The sequence below is a fragment of the Haliaeetus leucocephalus genome, unplaced genomic scaffold (genome assembly GCF_000737465.1).
Source record: "Haliaeetus leucocephalus isolate CR32 unplaced genomic scaffold, Haliaeetus_leucocephalus-4.0 Scaffold495, whole genome shotgun sequence".
In the NCBI taxonomy this organism is placed as follows: domain Eukaryota; kingdom Metazoa; phylum Chordata; class Aves; order Accipitriformes; family Accipitridae; genus Haliaeetus; species Haliaeetus leucocephalus.
The window spans coordinates 3894496-3909996 of record NW_010972931.1 but is presented as its reverse complement, the minus strand read 5'-3'; the positions used below and the strand labels follow the sequence as shown (position 1 = coordinate 3909996).

Here is a 15501-nt window from a genome sequence, read left to right as displayed (position 1 = left end):
CCTTTTGGTGAAAAAAATTTTCTTAATATCCAACCTAAACCTCCCCTGCTGCAACTTGAGGCTGTTACCGCTTGTCCTGTCCCTTGTTACTTGGGAGAAGAGACTGACCCCCACCTCACTACAAGCCCCTTTCAGGTAGTTGTAGAGAGCAATAAGGTCTCCCCTCAGTCTCCTTTTCTCCAGACTAAACAGCCCCAGTTCCCTCAGCCGCTCCTCGTAAGACTTGTGCTCCAGGCCCCTCACCAGCTTGGTTGCCCTTCTCTGGACACGCTCCAGCACCTCCATGTCTTTCCTGTAGTGCGGGGCCCAAAACTGAACACAGTGTTCGAGGTGCGGCCTCACCAGTGCCCAGTACAGGGGGACGATCCCTTCCCTAGTCCTGCTGGCCACACCATTTCTGATACAGGCCAGGATGCTATTTTCCTGAAATATCAGAAAATGCAAAGATCAACCTCATATATTTTTACATACTTGAACTTTAAATCTGTTCCTTAAGCAATAGAGGAGGAGCACACATACACTGAGTTGTAAGTTGCTTGCAATTGCCTGATCACACTCTATTGTGCATCCCTTGACTTTCCAGTTGTTTGATTTCCACCAGTATAAATATTATTCTGCCCAAACACTTTCAAATTTTAGAACTGAACGGCCTCGGTGTTGCGAAGTTCACTGTGTGTGCGTCTAAACAGAAGGACCCTTTTGAGCTTGGTGGGCCTGATGTTGTCTCATCAGTCTTGAAAAGATGGTTCTTTTCAGAGAGAGTCTCAGAGACATTTGTTGTGTAGCCTCTAGCATTGAGTAGCTGACTTTTTTTATTATTCTTAAATTGAAAATGGGGATATAAATGTTGTTACATGAAATGCATTAGTGCAAATGCATCTTTAAAATGTTTGGGTTGGAAGAGTTTGGATACAGTATATTTACCATAGTGAAGTATACATGCAGTGAACTACACAGGGTGCAGATTTTAAGAATAACCGAGAGTATGCTGCATCTCATGCAACACAAATTTATTAGAGCTCTCATGAGCTTCTCATATGTGATACTGCATCTTTTTGATGTTCTGTTTTTCCTGTCTGCATAGGATTAAAAGAATAGTAGTGGGGAAGGAAGAGATGCCTGTTTCAAAGAGTATCAAATATCTGTACACAGAAGAAGTAATTTCTGGTTTTACAGGAAGCATGGCTTCATTTGGTAATGTTTGTAACCAGCAGGAAGAAAATACAACATTTTTTTGAAATACTACTTACAACAGGAAAATGCTATAGTTAAATATTGCTCTCCCTTTCTACGACTTCTGTCAGAGACTGATTTTTCACTGTGCTTGTATGGCTGATAAAACATTGTGTGGGAAGGTGCTGCTTACCTGTTTATTCCAGTTATATTCATTTCCTTATGGAGAGATGGAATGTGAACCTTCTCTGTTTGCAGAGACCAAAGCATTTTTTGGACATGTTTATACTAGAATAAATTTATGTTGAAGTATATGAAACAGCTAGAGTTGCCTTCTTGTTTGCCCTGTTTAAACTCCCACCACATAAGCTTAATCATGCTTTTTGTGGCAAAGACTAAATGATGAAACTTTTAGGAGCGCTCAGAATTCACCTGGTTTTTATTGCAGTGGTTTCAAGATGGTTTTCCATCCTTTTTAATAGAAACAGGAGTTAGAGCAGTGCTAGGCACATGTGAAAACCCTAACTGTAATGTGCATTTTTATTATAGAAAAGATTTATACCTTCTTTCAAATTGCCTTAGGAGACCGGCTTAACACAGAAAGTATTTTATTGCTTAAGAGGTAAACAATTGCAGCAACCAGAACCCAAGAGTGTTTTTAATTTCAATTAAAAAAGACGCCAAAGGTCAATTAGTGCTTTGAAAGGTTGGTGCAGAAATCAGCGCAGGGCACTGCAAGTCCACGCATATTTTGCAGCAAAACTTCTGTTCTAGTTGTTCCGTATTTTGCATGTGAGGGCCACTGCATGGCATCTGTGTTAAATATCATCAAAACGGAATGACCCTTAACCTATGCGGGAAGGGGAGGGATGCGCTATGATTACTTTTACCCCCACCCTGCATAACCCAATGGGGCACGTGGCCTCCCGACAGCGCCGGCGACGCAGTGATATTTCACGGTGGCACGAGTAAGTTGCCAAGCAGCAGCTGCTTTTGCCAAGCACCTTGTTTGGAGCCGTGACTGCTCGGCACGTCTATTTGTGGCGTGGGGCGAAATGCTCAGCGGGGCTGGCCAGCCACCAAGCCTTCTCTGTAAAAGTCCCCATCTACCTCTGGCAGCCACCAGCTCCGGCAGCCGGATTTTAAAGCTCTCCAGAGAAGGCAGCGTGCGAGCAGGGCTGCAGTCGTCGGTCGGCGATGATGATAAAGCAGCGTGGCTATTTTTGCTGTGGTTTTCCGAAGCCCTTCTCCGTAGCCACAGTGGGACGCTTCCCCTCCCCTCTTCTGCCGTTTCCTTTAGCACCTTCCTCACCATCAGCTCTGACTTCTGATAAGATCCTCAGTGTACCAGGAGGAGCCTGTCTGTCTCCTTCCTCCCTAGGTACCTTTTCCAGTTAAATACTTAACTTCTCCCTTTTCTCTTCTCCTTATCGCTGCTTACTTAACAGCAGGCTGGTACGTTTTGTCCCAGATGCCAGGGAATGCCCTTGGGAAGCTGCTGCTGCTGCTGCATATCAACAACCCCCTCCACGCTTCTCGCTCCCCATGGATGGCTTCACCTCAGAGTAACCTAGAATTTCCTAATGAAAATGCCGTGTATTTTTAACAGGGTATTTCAGATATTGGCAGCATGCCTCCAGCAAAATGACAGAAGAGAGAAAGATGGCCAGCTGCTCTGGATTTGTGGATTACCAAACCTTCACAGTAGAAACTATGTTTTCCTGCAGTAGCAGAAAGGCCCTTTTTAAACTCCTGGCAGGCTCCCTTCTTGCTTAATGGAAAACAAATTGGGAGTATTTCCACCACCAGCAATGGCAATAGGCCTTGAGAACCAGGCAGCTTCTACTTACTGCACATACAGAGTCCTGTTACCTTGTAGGACTGCTTCTTGAAAAAAGCTAGGAAGATTAAAACAGGCTTTTTGGATGGATATCTTATTGCACTGACTTTCTGTACTCCTTGCTTTGCTACAGCCATGCAGAAGACTGTACAGTAGCAGGCTGAAGAAGCAAGCAAATGTTTTCCTGTTGACCACAGAAGACACAAGGCAGCAGAAGTGGCTTCCAGCCACCTTGGTAGCCTGTGGATTTTGGGTTACTGCAAGGACCGAGGTAGTCCACCGGGAAAAGGAAACTCTTCAGGGCTCTCCGATTTGCAGCAGCAGCCTCCCAGGAGAATTGCCTGCCCTCTGGCACAAAAGACAAGAAAAAAAATGAGGAGATGGTCAGTGATAAGGGGAAGAGACAGACTGACTTGCTGTTTCTTATCTTAGTGGGTTGGTGCACCTGCACTAATCCTGGATGAATCAGCATGATTAGTCCATTGCAATCAGTCTCCCTGGAGATTTTTCATACCCACAGAAGCTCAGCATTGACCTGTGCAGGACATGTTGGGAAGCAGGATGGAGAAGAAGAGCCAGCAGCACTACGCCTGCATCTCCGTTGGCAGACGGCGCTCGTTTTCATCATCGGTGCTCCAGCAGACACAGAAACCTTTTCTTCCAGCTCCGTTTCCTGCAAATGGTGCTCTGGCAAGATCATCATGGCTTAGGGCTACAACCTGAGCATTGCTTGATCTGGAGCTTGCTCCATGACAGATAAAAATAGGGCTTGAGCTCCAGCCAAGCCGTGTCAGTGGTGAGGGTGCAGCCTCCTTAGCCTGTTAGAGCTTGTGAGTCCCGGTACCTCTGGTGCAAGATGGATAATCACACCTACGGATGGGTAAATAAGCAGGGTCATGCTGCCTGGGTCCCACCTACCATGATGTCCTGTGGCACAGGAGAATGGCTTGCCCAGGGGTTGATTCCTACCGAGGGGAGGTGAAGGAAAGACGCCTGACCAAACCCATCCCACAAATTTGGCAGCAGCAGAAGCCTAGTGCTGGGTTGGCCAGGCTGCTGGAAGACGGCTGTGTGCGAGCCCGGGCCTGCGTGGAGAGCGGTGTGTGTGCTGCTGTACGCTTACGAGTGAACTATCCCAACTAGCGGTGAGAGATACGGCCCCAAACCGCCATAAACCAGACCCTCTGCAGTAGGTCCGGGGAAGGTGAAGGTGTATTAGGAAGCAGTAGCCTTGACTGGACCTTCTGCCATATGCTTTGTCATCTTCTAGTCCTAATTTCTCTACTTATTGCCTCTGTTCATCTCCTTCCTGCCCTCCTCTGCTTTCTCGTGCCCCCTTGCAGACCAGCAGATTCTTCAAATACCAAGGTGCTGTGTGTCACGAGCACAAAGTGCATGTGGTTCGGCAGTTCAGTGGATTGCTAACGAGGCTGAGTCAGTTCAACGCGAGAGAGTTTCTCGGGACAGCTTCCCAAAAGCCTGCTTTGTCTGCAGTTGCTGGAAGCTGAGTATCCCTCGTCTGCCGCAAGCGCTGTGCTTCGAGCAGGGAGAGCTTGCAGGAGGGTAATTATTAGCTGCTGATCTGCAGCTAATTGACCCAGCCTTCCCTAGTAAGTGGTGCACAACAGTTTTTTTTAAATAGAATACAACCATGAAATGCTTGCAACATTAGGAGGGCATTCTGTGGTGAAGGAGTGATTAATTTTTCATTCTTTCTTCCCGGTCTTGCTCTCTCAGTTCCCTAATATCCACACTAAATTACTTCAGTAAGTGTTCTTACGTTAGATAATTGTTCTAAATGCAGCACATCACTGGAAATCAAGCTTCTTTTTTCCTTCTTCATATATTCCCCGTTATAGCATACCTGGCAGTTTGGTTAATGGCCTGTGAAGCACAATAGAAACCAAACTATCCATCTGTACCTACCCCTTCTCTGAAGTACTGACAAGAAGAAAGATGCCTGTAGATAAATTCAGCACACATGGCTTCTAAGACACAAGTTGAACCTTAAAGGCCATTTTTACAATGTAATTAATATACCGTAGCATTAAAGCAATGTTTACCTAATGACAGAAGTCTTCTCTTCGTGCTTTCCACTGCTGGTTTGCGCACGATAAAATATTGTTGGAATCTGCCTCCACCCCGCCTCAGCAGAAAGTAGCTGCGGAGAAGTTTGGTGGTGAATATTTGCAAACATATTTGCTCACGTAGGTTACTCACACCACCGCTCTCCTGGGCGGCTTCTATCAGCAGCCGGCCGGCAGCGAAGCCGCTTTCCAGCATCCGAGTTTGCATGAGGGCCTGGCAGGGGAATGCGCTCCTCCGCTCGCAGCCAGCGTCAGTAAATCACAGCGTGACGGGCTCACCGCCCCGCTGCTGAACTTTTAACTTGAAGCTCTAGCAGGGTGCTGAGTCGCTCCGGCTACATGACACAGAGCTGTGAAAGTAAATCGCTTTGCTGGGAGCAAGGGGAAGTCCAGCATATTGTTTTGCAGACTTTGCCTACAGTTTCTCTGCGGTATAAGCGTAGAATATATACACCCGGGAAGGCAATTAGAGAGTGATGGACTTCCAGCGTAGAGCTCACCCTTACCCCATCCCGGAGGATGAAGAGGTCGCACACAATGTCGCTCCTGATGCTCACAACTCTGCAGGAAACGAAGGCGAGAAACCGGTGTCAAAATTGCAACGTAGGCACAGTGACATAAAACTCTACAAAGAGTTTTGTGACTTTTATGCAAGATTGTAAGTTCATTCTCTTCAGCTTTGGGGTGTAACTACAGTGACATTATTACTGTATTGCACATATATATTTTATTATCTGAGCTCCGGGCAGGCCGTGCAAGCCCTTCTCTAATGTAACCTTTGCCACTGTTCTGCTTGATACATTGCCAGTTGTAATCGTCAACTAAAATTTGAGCTGTTGCTTTAAACTTCATCATTAATTGCATCAGAAATTTTTATCGGCAGTTGAAACGGGGTTGGAATTTGTCAAGTAGTCTTTCTGACTTTAGGTTGTTTGCATATTGTTTTGGGCAAACAGATAAACTGCTTCCCTAATGCAGAACGATTACATACATCGCTGTTGTTACATATATGATGTGTTTCAAAGTGAAGTACTTTTGCATACTGAGGAGGAAAGCTTTATGTTTTCATTTGGTTTTGAACTTTGTTTCTTGTTTTTGCTTGGATTGTACTTTATGTCTGGCAGCACTTAAGATCCTTAGTGCTCGAGAACTGTTGAGGTGATGATGAAAGATACCAGTTTCTGTTGTGATTATTCTTCATTTAGATTGATAAGGAGAACGGGTGAAATGACTGAGGTTTTCCCCGACAGAAAGCATACACAATCCATGGAGACTGCTGGCGAGCTTTATACTTAATCACGGTTTATACGTATAATCACTGTAGTTTGTCTGTAGGCTTGTCTGTTATGTATGGGATAGACCATCCTCCATCTGATCTCCTTGTGAAATTTGCCCACTTGTTTCACTGAGACGGCAGTGAATATTTGGATAGCAGTTACTGTTTTCCGCAAAGATCTCTAGAGGGAGGGGGGAAAAAAACCAACCCAGCTAATAATGACTGGTCAGATGTGACCTTGCGTAGGGCTTTTCTGTGAGACAGCATAAGAAATAGATATAAAGCACATTCCTTTTTGAACCATGTGCCAGGTGTTTGCTTGCTCCCTTGGGTGCTGTGCAAGGAATGAATTTAATTCCTATTGAACCCGGTGGGAGCCAAGAAATCTTAGTCCCTTGGGGGGGGAAAGGCTTGGCATCTTACAGAGGACTGAGGGCTCTGCACTTACAGGCGCAGCATGATAGCTGTATCAAAATGTGTGCGTGTGTGCACATGTGTTTGAAATAATGTCAGTTGTTTAATCATCTTCCAGGTAGATGTTTGAGTCAGTGGTTTTGTCAGCTCTGGTCAGATTGTAATGAAACCAGACCACTGCCCTGTATCTGCTCTCAAATGGTAATAGGGCAGAGAGGTGATCCTGAAAGGCATAGCTTTGAGAGTCTAGATACGAGTAAGAAAATGTTTGCAAAGGAAAAATCAAGTGAGCCTTTTTCTGGCCTTAATTAACTGAAACACAGCTGTACTGTCTTCTGCATATGGGGACACAATCCTAATGAAGTAGCTAATTCCTCTGATATTTTGCAGCTAATCACGCTGTCATTTTATGGTCACGTGCCTTTGAGAAGCAACCAGGGCCGCTATTTGAGTAATTTTTTGCATCCCCGGCATGGGTTTGCCAGCTTGTGCTGGCCTGCGTGTGGGTTGCAGTGGGGCAGCCAGAGCATTTCCACTCTACCCCTTGGCCCTGGACCAACACCAGCACGCCGTGAGCTGAGCTCCCCGACATGAACCCTAACAAACCAACAAAAAATCCCATGACTTCAAACTAAATTTGTAAAATTACTTCAATCTATGCAAAGCTTATATAAGGAATAATTGTTTACTCGCTCTGGTTTTCAGTAATATCTGCCAGACTAGATACCACACACTCTTTCACATTGCTTATTTAGAGCTTTTCAACCAATGCTGCTATATATATTTTAGAATTAGGAATTGCCAGTCCTCGATGATTGTTAATATTTGCCCTTGTTTTCTCTAATTCTAATGTATTTTGTCATTTTTATAGTACTTCTTTGAATTGCCTGCCTTTTCTTACCATAAAAAGCCTGTAAATGTATCTGTAGTAATGATGTTTCTGTTTGGTTATTTGAATTAGTAGTTATTACAGTGCGTTGTGGGGGTTTTGTTTCTACAGAGTTTGGGAGCAGGGGGGAAATGGCAGTTTTATTTCTGAGGGGGTGCCACAAGTCATTAAGTCCATTGAAAAATTTGTGTTGAGCAGCCTAGCGTTAGGCTGATGCAGTTGGCTTTGGGGGAAAAAAAAGAGACCCACAACCAGTGGTGTTGCCTATTTGGGCTAATTTTCTTTCTGTTTCTTTTTTGTTTGTTTTTTTTTTTTTTTTAATGACAGCAACATGGCGAACGCACTTGCAAATGCCATCTGTGAGCGCTGCAGGGGCGGTTTTGCTCCTGCTGAGAAAATTGTCAACAGCAACGGTGAGCTGTACCACGAGCAGTGCTTCGTCTGCGCCCAGTGCTTTCAGCAGTTTCCCGAAGGGCTCTTCTACGAGGTAAGCAGGGCAGGGTGCTCCTCTCGCCCCCAGCTTTTGCCTTCATTCCCATACCAGAAGTAGCTACAGGCAGATCGATAGCTTAAAAAGTCCCGTGGCAAGAACTGGGCTCTGAAAGGATATGCCCAGTAGAGGGAGAAAAAAGCAGAAACATTTCTGTGCTAATTTGGAGGACATCAGTGTATATAACTTTATTTAAATGTGTAGCCTAATGTTATCAGAGCTGAGAAAAAAACTGCTGGACATTTCTTTCTTGGTGCAGATTTTTTTCCCCTGAAATCTGTGAATCTGATATATCATACCAGAAATAGAGAGAAAGCATAATTCTTAGAAGCAAACAGTCATATAGAGGGAAACCCCAGCATCCTGTGGTCCATAGGAGGTTTATCGCTGAGTTGAGTGAGGCCAGCGCGGCATGTGAAAAGTTCCTCGTGGTGATGACCTGTAAGTCAGCATGCTGAGATCAGGGCGTGCAGAGAGCCCAGACCAGACAGGGCCTACGTAGGTAGGGTCAACTCTAGGTTTAACAAACTGGAGCATTCAGAGTTAGCAGTTCTTACATGCTTTCAAGGGTTAAAACCTGCTCTCAGTCATATTTCTCAGACCCGGGTAGATTGCCCTCACCTCAGGTGGGTATTTTGATATCTGTGTCATTTTATTTTGTCTTCCGCTATCGTGGGGTTTCAGGCTGTGGCTCAGCTATCTCGAGCATAAAGTGGTTTTAGTGAAAGCTTTAGACTACTTCATAAAATATGAAGTGATCGGTGTAAGGAAGGGTAGATGATGAGAGACAGGGAATTACTGTCTGAGAGATAAGGTCCTGCTGAAGTAGCTTGTAGTCCAACTTACAGTAGCGGTTACAGGATTTATGTCATCCTGTGATCTGAAAAGGAAGGTGAGCAGCGTGTTAAAAGCACGATGCTGTGCTCTCACGTACAGTGTGCCATCCTTGTGGCAAGAGCAAAACAGTTTATCTTCCACAATAGTATTTCTAATTTTACAGAGCCACGTTACGTGGTGATGAGGAGAAGCTGAGGAAGGCATGTAGATTGGAAAAGAGACTGGCAAAGGGGATTCCTGGCGTTTGCTTTCTCTCCCCTTGTTTGAGGATCAAAAGACTTTTCAGTGCTGTAGGGATAGTGTGGCACAAATTGCGGTAAATGCACCACTTGTGTTCCATAAGACATCAAAAGGTGAGCTGCAAGGCAGTAGCAATTAAATAAAAACAAAACAAAACACCCCCTAGATACTTACACGTTGCATTACAATTGTTAATATATACTGAGCTGCTGCCTGCCTGCAGGCATGGTAAGGAGTCCATCCTGACATGTTAAGACCTGAGGCAAACGTAAAGTGATATAAATGTTTTAAAACTAAAATATTTGTAATTGTGTTAATGAAATTGTCTTAAAACAATAAAATGTATTTTCTCTAAATAATGAGTACTTTATTAATCCTTTTTCTGACTCAAAAAACAGTGAGACATTCCAGGGACCTCCTTTAGAAAGTTGAATGGTACTTTCTTAAAAATAAAAGTTTGAGAAATCCTGCTGTAGGCAGCCTGTATCTGCTACGGGGATGGACAAGGACCACAGTGGAAAGAAAGTCTTACTTTTGCACCTGGTCCAGGAATATTGCAACCTCTCTGTTGCTCACGGGTGGCCATACCTGAATCTCCTTGGCAGGGGCAAGTATCCTGGTGGTGTTTAGATATATTCGATGTAAGCATTTTGCTTCCTACTGCTACCTTGTTAACATTCGTATTCATTATGGCTGGTCTTTGAGCACTCTCTTACTGCAAAGTGAGGCTCCCTGTTAAAGACAGTAAGTCAGAAGTGAGTGTCGATAGATTTTCCTGGGAATGAAAATAGCCCCGTGTACTAAATACGTTTTGGTTAACGTTGCTAGGGTTTTTTTCAGGCTGGGTAGAGACTTTGTTCTTGAGAAATGTTACATAGGAACTGGAAAGTTTCAGTTAAGAATAGACCCTTTTTGCCACAGCTATTAAAGAGATAAAATAATTGTGATGAGGATTAAATGAATACGTAAAGACTTGCGTGTGGCTTGAACTTCACATCACCCTTCTGCCTCTAGCCCTTCTCGTGTCCTCCACAAGATCTTGCAGTTTCTCTGTGCACCAGCAAGTTTGCTGCCGTTGAAGAGAGGGACTTTTGGGTCTGTTTAAGCCCTCTGACAGCCTTCAGATGATGGCTCACAGATCTTACCCAGCCTTCCTGTACTGGCCTGGGCATCTTCTAGAGAGTAGAGAGGCCAGTGGATATCTGTGCTGTCCCAGTCCTCGTGCCTTTGGGGCTGTTTCAGCTGGGAAATCTTCGGCAGGGCCTTCTCCTCTGTCTCTGCACCCTTTAGGGTGTCCATGCAGGTCCCATGCTGCCAGAAGGACTCTCACTTAGCACTGAAGTGGCCACTGAGATGATTGCAGTGGAAACCCCACCATGTTTCCCGGTGGTGCTGCTCAGGAGAAGGGTGGACAAGGGTACAGCTTGCTCTTCTTTCATTCGGTCCCTCAGTATTAGAGGTGAGAACGTACTGGGTGACAGTGTTTGGGGGAGAGAGCCCTAACGAGGCAGGTGGAGGGTGAGCTTAGGTTGGCCAACACTCAGGATTTGGCTGACAGTGCCCTGAGGACTCTCTATCGCTGTCGAGAAAAAGTGACTGGAGAAGATAGGCAGAAAGGGTGTCTTCCTGTGACTGGCTTAATGCACTCTTTGAGAAGATGGATGTGTTTGGAGGTGTCACCAGGTAACGTGTTTTTCTGAGCAGGTTCCCCGTGGGTAAACACAGGTGTGAGTTTGTGTTTATTCTGTGCCTGGTTTAGCTAAGCTAGTGTTTCCTGGGAATTATTTCCAGCTCTTAGCAATCGGGAAGTCAAATATTCTTCCCCTGCCTATCGCAAGCCTTGCAGCGTTCCCCCAGTTAGTCATTAAACCGCTTATCACATCAGCTGTCAAACACTGCTGTCATAAGCTTTCACGCTGCTTTCCATGGGTGGGAGCTGAACTGGTCAGGCCGATGCCGGTCTCCTGCGCCATGGCACGTGTCCCCGGGCTCCTTGCAGGGACCCCGATCGGCACAGCTCGCCGTGGGCTGGCACCGGAGCCAAGCTGCTTGCAGGCATGAGCGGTGCCCATCCGCAGCTTGGAGTTTGCACAGCGTAGCAGGAATTTTGTTGATGTCCTCCCGAGCCTATGTTAGAAATGACGATATGGATTCGTAACCAGCCAGTGTTGGCCTTGTTGCATAAGGGTGTAGGCGAGAGCTGTGTGCCTAATGTTGCAGGGGAACTGTGGGTTTAGGACCTGCTAGGGTATATTTGTGTTTCGGTGTGCTCAGCATCATCAGTTTAGCATGTTTTCTTACGCACTCAGCCTGAACAGAACTTAGCATAAGCACATGCCAGCAGAGTTTCCAAATGGGGAGATCGAAGGGCTTAGAGAGCTGCATCCCACCACAGAAGAAATACAGCAAAATCCTTATGGACTACTCACAACAGCTATAATTGGGGAATCTGTATCAATATTATTAATTTTTTTTTAATAAAATAAAATGGAATGGCACGTGACTTTTGTCTCCTAAATGAGAGGGAGTTCCTTTCAGTTGGGGGTTTTTCTAATATGTTTGTGATAACCTATAAGAAGATTAAAGGAAGGTGCAGCTGCAATGCACTTGTCAGATTTGTTTCTATTCCAGTTGCGCCTCGAGTGTTTTCTTAAAACAGGCTTTGCCAGAAACTACCTTAGAGAAAGGGTCTTTAAAGACTCGGGTTTTGTGCATGTCTTTCCACTTAGTTAGCTAAAAACATGGAGATCAGCTGGAGATTATGTCACGGTGAATTGTTCTTAGCAGAGCCATTTAACTCGTGGACCTCCAGCATACAACAGTCAAATGACCTTGCTTTTAAAATATGTGCTGTGGGATTTGTTATAGAAGTTCAAGGCTTTCTCTGATGGATGAACTGCTGGGTCATCCAGAAAAGGCAGCACAAATGAGCCGAGAAGATTGAAAATATAAACAAGACTGAATGGTAACCAACCTGCCTGACGCAAACCAGAGGGGAAAAAAACCTGTTTGGTCTGCCCGGATCAACATGCAGTGGCTCTGAAGTCCAAGCAAACCTAAGCATCTCCCACTGGACCACCTGTTTACACAAAACAGGAAGCTTTGGGATTTTTTTCATTTTAAAAAGGATTTTATCCAGCAGGAAGCAAGCATAATTCACAATGAACCAATAATTTCCATTACTCTTTGAGAAAGTAATAGCTCTCTGTCTCTCAATTTTTATCTGGTATTTGATCCTTGGAATTTCATAGTATGAAATAGGTAATCTTGAAGCACTTTGCTGTATTTTCTGTCTGTGCACCAAAACTTAATTTGTGGGTAGTATTTTATGCTATTTGCTTTGTTTTGTCTTAGACCCACTAAAAAGAAAGGAGTGGGGTTTCCTGCTATCCCCCTTTTTTCCACTGTTTTAAACCAAGACATTCAAATCCAAACACTTTATAGCATACCTCATATTGTCTATCTGGTTTTGACATGCTACTTGGCATTTGTGTCTATTAATGATGTGCCTGAAGGTATCTAAACATTTCCCTTCATTTCAGGACATACTCGCCTACATGTTTTTACATATTCTTTGGCTAAGTTGCTAATGCAGTGCTGTATAACTTTTTTTTTCCATATGTTTTTTTTCTATGCAAGCTTGAACTGCAGCTGAACTTCTCCAAGCTGTGAGAAAATTCAGATCCAAATCCAAATCCCTTAAGATTGGTTCCCTATTTCATCTGTCAATGTAGTGAACTTTGTTCCTTAAAATTTGGACTTGATGATCTTAAGGGTCTTTTCCAACTTAAATCATTCTATGATGCTATGAAATAAGCATCATGAAGGAAAAGCCTTATTTCTCTTCATGTTTTGGCTGTACGGCTCCATAACTTGCAAAGATTTCTGTCCCTGGGTGTTTTCCCTCCCCCTGTACTTACTTCCTCCGGTATGCTGGGTCGTTCTTGTAGGAAATGTAGAGTGGGGAAGAGATCAAATGGGTTCAGGGAAAATGTTCCCCCCCGGAAAGGTTTTTGTTAGCTAATTTCCTGCCCAGAATTCACTGAGTTGCATCAGAGTTTCAGCAGTCTTGTCAAAATTCAGATGTTTCTTGTGATGTAAATGGGTGATGGAAAATGCCTTACACTCTCAGCAGTATTAGAGGAATAGTGAGCTACTAACGCTACATGCTAACTAGTACCTGAAGTAAGGTGGGTGGATTTAATGCCTAGCACATGGTCTGGTTTTTTTGTGCAGCCCTCATGTTTTACTACCTAACTGCATCTGGAAACACACTGGTGTGTTACAGCATTTATGTTAAGGGCATACTCCTCATCCCTCTAACGCTCTGATTTTTTTCCATTTGCAGTTTGAAGGGAGGAAGTACTGCGAACATGATTTTCAAATGCTTTTTGCCCCTTGCTGCCATCAATGTGGTAAGTTTTACATCGAGGTGAAACACTTCACACTGATCACAAATGGGAACAGGAACATCACTGGGGGAAGATGTGCAACCCTTGTGTATGTTCTCTGGGAGATGGCCCTGTGCAGCTGAGCATCTGAACTTCCAGAATGAACTAGACTTCAGAGAATTCAGGGAGCTGCTTTTCCTAAAGGTCATCAAACAATAGGATTTTAAAAAAAAAAAGTTTGCATTATTTGAGTGAGTAGTTTAGCTGTTGTTCCAGTGATCCACTGAATAGACCGTTCATGAACTCCTGATTATATATATCTATGCATCGGCATGTGCTCATATTTGGCCCTTCTCATGCAGCTGAAACCCTGCAACAAGTCTTTATCATCTGCTTTGACTGTTGTAACCCCCCTGTGCTGTCCTACTCCACAGAAGCAGGGACAGTCTTTGTCATCTAGTGTTATAATCAAATGATGCTCAGCTGGTCCCCTGTTGCATTTTTGAAACAAATACCTTTAAGGCTTCAGCATCTCATGTCCACCCTACATAACACTGAGGGCTGCTTTTTATTTGCTACTGTTGATGTAAATGCTTGTGTGTATGCTGTGCAGTAATCGTTTGCACGTGTTTTTTCTTCCCTGTGTGTGACACATCGTGCTCAGGCAGGGCTGGGAAGTCATTAATTTTTTTACTATTGCTTAAACTGGTCTGGAAGTTCTTGGTTTCTGTGGCTCCTTGGCAAGGCGCTAGGGCTTTCACTTATCTCAGTGAGGCCTTTCCCCATGTGGAGGAAGGAACTGAACACTGAGGAAGAGGGAAGCAGATGTTATAGACCTTTGAATTCAACGCTGCAGATGTGAACGAGCAGGGGAAGAGGAAGAAATGGGTCAGTGGTGATTTCTGAGGAGCTATGCTGCCTGTCTCCAGGATTTCTCCTGCCCACCTGGCACAGCTTCCACTTCTCCTGCTCTGGCTCCTTGTAGCACCAGCTCCCATAAAACCTCATCATGGTCCTGCACAGGGCTGGGCTTTGCCACTGCTTGGATTTAGTAAGCGCAGCCGAAATTGACAGGGCTGTTGTCAGCGATGACGCCTCGAGCATTCCTGACGTTACTGGAGTCCCATCGGGTTTTGTCCTTGAAAAGCCATGACTTCATGGGAATGCCATGGAGTCTCATGCTGGATGTTATTGCCCACATTGGTTACCTGCCCGATTGCTCCCCTTTGGCAGCCGTTTGAGCTGTATGTTCTCCAAAGCCAGGACTCAGCCTCCCACAACACTGGGAAGCTGAGCTCCCAACACATTTTAGGCAGAGCCTTTGCACAGCTCGGGGGCCTTGGCTACAACGTCCGCATAGAGAATGAGTAAATCACGTGTGTGGTGGACGTGGCTCCGCTGCCTGTGCAGTACAGTCACACCATGCATGCAGAACGGTAGTTCTCATGCTATTTTTTTTAATGCCTTGCAGGACCTGACTCCTTGTGGTAGGTCAGAAGTTGTCTGTGTTGGATTGACTGTTCTGCAGCATCCCTGCGCCTTTGCATTTTGACTCCATGGGAGGTTTTTTGCAGGAGGTCCACAGCCACCCAAGCTCAGTGCTGTTGTGCTTTGAGTATAGAGCCCCTTCAAGGCTTGGTCCTAGTGGAGTACAAACCACTACTATGTACCTGACAAGTTAAAATTGTTGTCTTCTTAAAGAAAAGGAGAAAGATGATGAGGACACAAGAAAGCCGTATTATATGAAGAACTCCATATATTTCTTAACAGCTTGAGAACAGATAAGTAAAAACAGGGAAGGGACTGGAAAAGGATGATTCCAGACAGAAGGTGGAGTTTGCATGTAGAAGGGCTTGTATGTGAA

General features: G+C 44.8%; 1 protein-coding gene across 3 annotated transcripts in view; it reads left to right on the top strand.

Annotated features, from left to right (window-relative positions):
- Nucleotides 1-15501, top strand: part of LIMS1 (LIM and senescent cell antigen-like domains 1) — a 34579-nt gene that overhangs the window by 9683 nt on the left and 9395 nt on the right. For 2 of the 3 annotated variants that reach the window (XM_010575683.1, XM_010575681.1), the window contains exons 1-3: nucleotides 5482-5758; nucleotides 8007-8166; nucleotides 13595-13661. In XM_010575683.1, coding sequence (XP_010573985.1) covers nucleotides 5577-5758; nucleotides 8007-8166; nucleotides 13595-13661 — 409 coding nt within the window. In that variant the 5' untranslated portion in view covers nucleotides 5482-5576. Of the gene's footprint in view, nucleotides 1-5481; nucleotides 5759-8006; nucleotides 8167-13594; nucleotides 13662-15501 lie in introns of those variants that run through there. The other variant, XM_010575684.1, reaches the window with a different exon arrangement.